Genomic DNA, 3,348 nt, shown 5'->3' on the forward strand with positions numbered 1-3,348 from the left:
ACCACCCACCAAGTCAGCGCGCAACCCACTTCGATGCCTACCTCCGCCATAAGTGCTTCCACTGCAGCTTCTGGCTCCTCGCAGCATGATTCTCCCATCATGTCCCCTGATCACGCGGTGTTAACCAACACAAGCAGCTCTATCCAACCTTCGCCAGATCCTTACCGTAGCCAAAGCCATGACGCTGAGCAGTTCCCTCCTCCACCCCTCCAACTTGGCGACCCCCTTCTCACTTACAAGCCTGGCTGCGGCAACTCGACTAACCCCGCCAACCCTTCCACAACTGGTGGTTCCATGGCCGAGGCCTTAAACAACAGTCACTCCTCTGGGAAGGGTTTGATTAGACGACTTTCTAACCGGGCGACGAAGTTTGCCAGCAGGACTCGGCGCCAGTCGGCAGCAGCTCCCATGAGCCGGGAAGGAAGCGTAGGTCCAGGAATCCTTCGACGCAGGAGTGACAGTACCAACACGGCACCTGCGGCGGAGACCGTCTTGCTGACGGATTCCGACGACGAGTTCCATCCTGACGAGGTGAACGAATTTGGCTCGATCTACGGCGCGGAAAGCATGGCCCGAGATTTCTCTTCAGGCAGCGCTGCTCCATCTTTAGCCTCTGCGTCGTTTGTGGACGTCCCCACTGGGCCAGTCGTTCCCATGGCATTGGTCAAGGGTACTTATCTACATAAGATATCCAAGAAGAAGAAATCGAAGCGATTGCTCTTTATCCTCGAGGCAGATGCCGGCAAGGTCACATGGGAGAAGGGCCGATCAACTAAGTGCATCTACATCGACGATATTAAAGAGGTCAGGATAGGCTCCGATATTCGCCAGTACCGTATCGACTACGGAGTTCCAGAATCGGAGGAGGGCCGCTTCTTCACAATCTTTTATGCTGTGCCAGATAAATCAAGGAGCAAGACGATGCATTTAATTGCCGACGATGAAGAGACGTTCGCGCACTGGGTTAATGCCCTAGACACGATATCGAAGCATCGAGAAGTACACATGGCGTCACTAATGGCATTTAATGACAGCGCTATCCGTGGATATTGGAATGGCGAGATGACCAAGCAGTTCGAAAATCGACAGCACTCCCCCGGCGAAGAGAGGATGGATTTTCCTGGCGTCGAGCGTGTTTGCAGAAATCTCCATATCCATATGGCCCAGAAGCAGCTCCGTGCAAAGTTCAATGTTGCTGACCAGACCAGATCCGGCCGGCTAAATTTCTCCGAATTCCAGATATTTGTCCGCGAGATGAAACAAAGAGAAGACATTCGGAAAGTGTTTGAGAAGTTAGCCACGGACCCGGAGAGGGGCATAAGCTTTCACCAGTTTATGCGGTTCCTCCGGGACGAGCAAGGTGAAGACGTCGATAGCAATCCCAGCTTATGGGAGAACAGGTTTATCCGTTACGCTCGTAGGGGCGGAAAGCACGGGACAGATACGACCTTTCAGCGCCTCGACAAGGACTCGATCACGATGAATGAGCACGCACTTGTGGCCTATCTTACGTCGAAGGACAATTGCCCTCTTGTACGTGCGTCGCCCGCCGAGTACTCGCTCGATCGACCTTTCAACGAATACTTCATCTCTAGCTCGCACAATACCTACTTAGTCGGCCGTCAAATCGCAGATGTCGCTTCCATCGAAGGCTACATCTCAACTCTCGTCCGAGGTTGTCGTAGTGTTGAGATTGATTGTTGGGATGGGTCAGATGGTCAGCCGATAGTCAAGCACGGATATGCTATGACGAATGCTATCTCGTTCCGTGAGGTTATCAACACCGTCAACAAATATGCTTTTGTCGCTAGCCGTTTCCCACTCTGGGTTTCGCTCGAAGTCCACTGCGGTGCTTCGCAGCAAGAGGTCATGGCGGAAATCATGAGGGACATCTTCGGTCCCCGTCTTGTCACGGAGCCATTAGACCCATATTCAACAAAGCTTCCAACGCCTTCGGAACTCAAAGACCGGATCTTAATCAAAGTGAAGGGTACGCATCAAGCACACGAGCCACAGCGCACTGGAGGAGATGCTTCGGCAGGTCGTCGACGCGGAAATAGCCTGACATCCCCTTTCATGAAGCCGGTATCTTCCGACAATGCTTCCATCCCGGCTCGGTATCTATCAAGCCCGCTATTAGGTCCTACTCCCAGACCTACTCGACGTGGCGTAGTGGGCGAGCGCGTAGACACTATTAACGAAGGCCAGGTACACGATACGGTCAGCAGCAGCACGAGCGAATGCGATAGCGAAGAGGAGAAGCGGGGGAAGCGGCGGACGAGCAAGATAGTTCAGAGTTTGGGTGAGCTCGGCGTCTACTGTAGCGGTGTCAAGTTTCACGGTTTCGAGTCGGCTGAATGCAAGAAGAGCAACCATATCTTGTCCTTTATGGAAGGTACATTTAGGAAGCACTCTAAAGCATCGGATTCGAAGCTGGCCTTGACGCGTCACAATATGCGCTACATGATGCGCGTATATCCCCAATATTCCCGTCTATCTTCCGACAATTTCAATCCTATGATGTACTGGCGGAGAGGCGTGCAAATGGCCGCGCTCAACTGGCAGACCTTTGACCTCGGTATGCAGTTGAATCAAGCTATGTTTGATGGAGGCACCGATCAGTCAGGATATGTCCTAAAACCTGAATCGATGCGTGAGATACGAATACTCCCCGACGGCTTGCCTGCGGAGGCTATCGGCAAACTGGAACGTCAAAACATGTCATTCCATATCAATATTATCTCGGCACAGCAACTTATCCGTCCATCATCCCTGCCTTCTAACCGCACCCTCGATCCGTACGTCGAGATCGAGATCTTCCACACCAACGATAAAAGAGACAAGCATGACAGCATGGCCGGCGTCTCCATCCTTACGGATACTCCGCTTAAGGCGGCCACACCGGTTGTGAAGGAGAACGGCTTTAATCCTGTATTTGGCCATGATGCTAGGTTCGTCGTGACGACTAAGCACCCCGAGCTAGTTTTCGTCAGGTTCAGCGTTAAGCTTTCCAGCGACGGCGAGAACACCGGTCGAAACACCACCATCGCTACTTATATGGCCAAGCTCAATGTTCTAAAGCAAGGCTATCGAACTCTGCCGTTGCTGGACTCCAACGGCGATCAATATCTATTCTCAACCTTGTTCTGTCATATAAAAGTGGACCCGACCACAAGCGTTTACGTACCAAAGGCTCGCGAAAACAATGGCGGCGAGGCCGTTGGTAAGTTGAAGAACATCAGTCGGAACGTGTTCAACAGATCTACCGCCAACAGTACCAAGTCAAGCTTCGACAAGAGTAGCGTCGACGGCGGCTATTCCGACTCATCGCAGCAACCCTTTATTTGA

General features: G+C 52.3%; 1 protein-coding gene across 1 annotated transcript; it reads left to right on the plus strand.

Moving 5' to 3' along the window:
• Positions 1-294: 294 nt before the first annotated feature.
• Positions 295-3,348, plus strand: GGS22DRAFT_180834 (PLC-like phosphodiesterase; the record flags this gene model as incomplete). The annotated part of the gene is made up of 1 exon (XM_047963808.1): positions 295-3,348. One exon carries the CDS (start codon positions 295-297, stop codon positions 3,346-3,348), a length of 3,054 nt encoding a protein of 1,017 aa, XP_047817134.1.

The sequence above is a fragment of the Annulohypoxylon maeteangense genome, assembly GCF_022496945.1.
Source record: "Annulohypoxylon maeteangense strain CBS 123835 unplaced genomic scaffold GGS22scaffold_13, whole genome shotgun sequence".
In the NCBI taxonomy this organism is placed as follows: Eukaryota; Fungi; Ascomycota; class Sordariomycetes; order Xylariales; family Hypoxylaceae; genus Annulohypoxylon; species Annulohypoxylon maeteangense.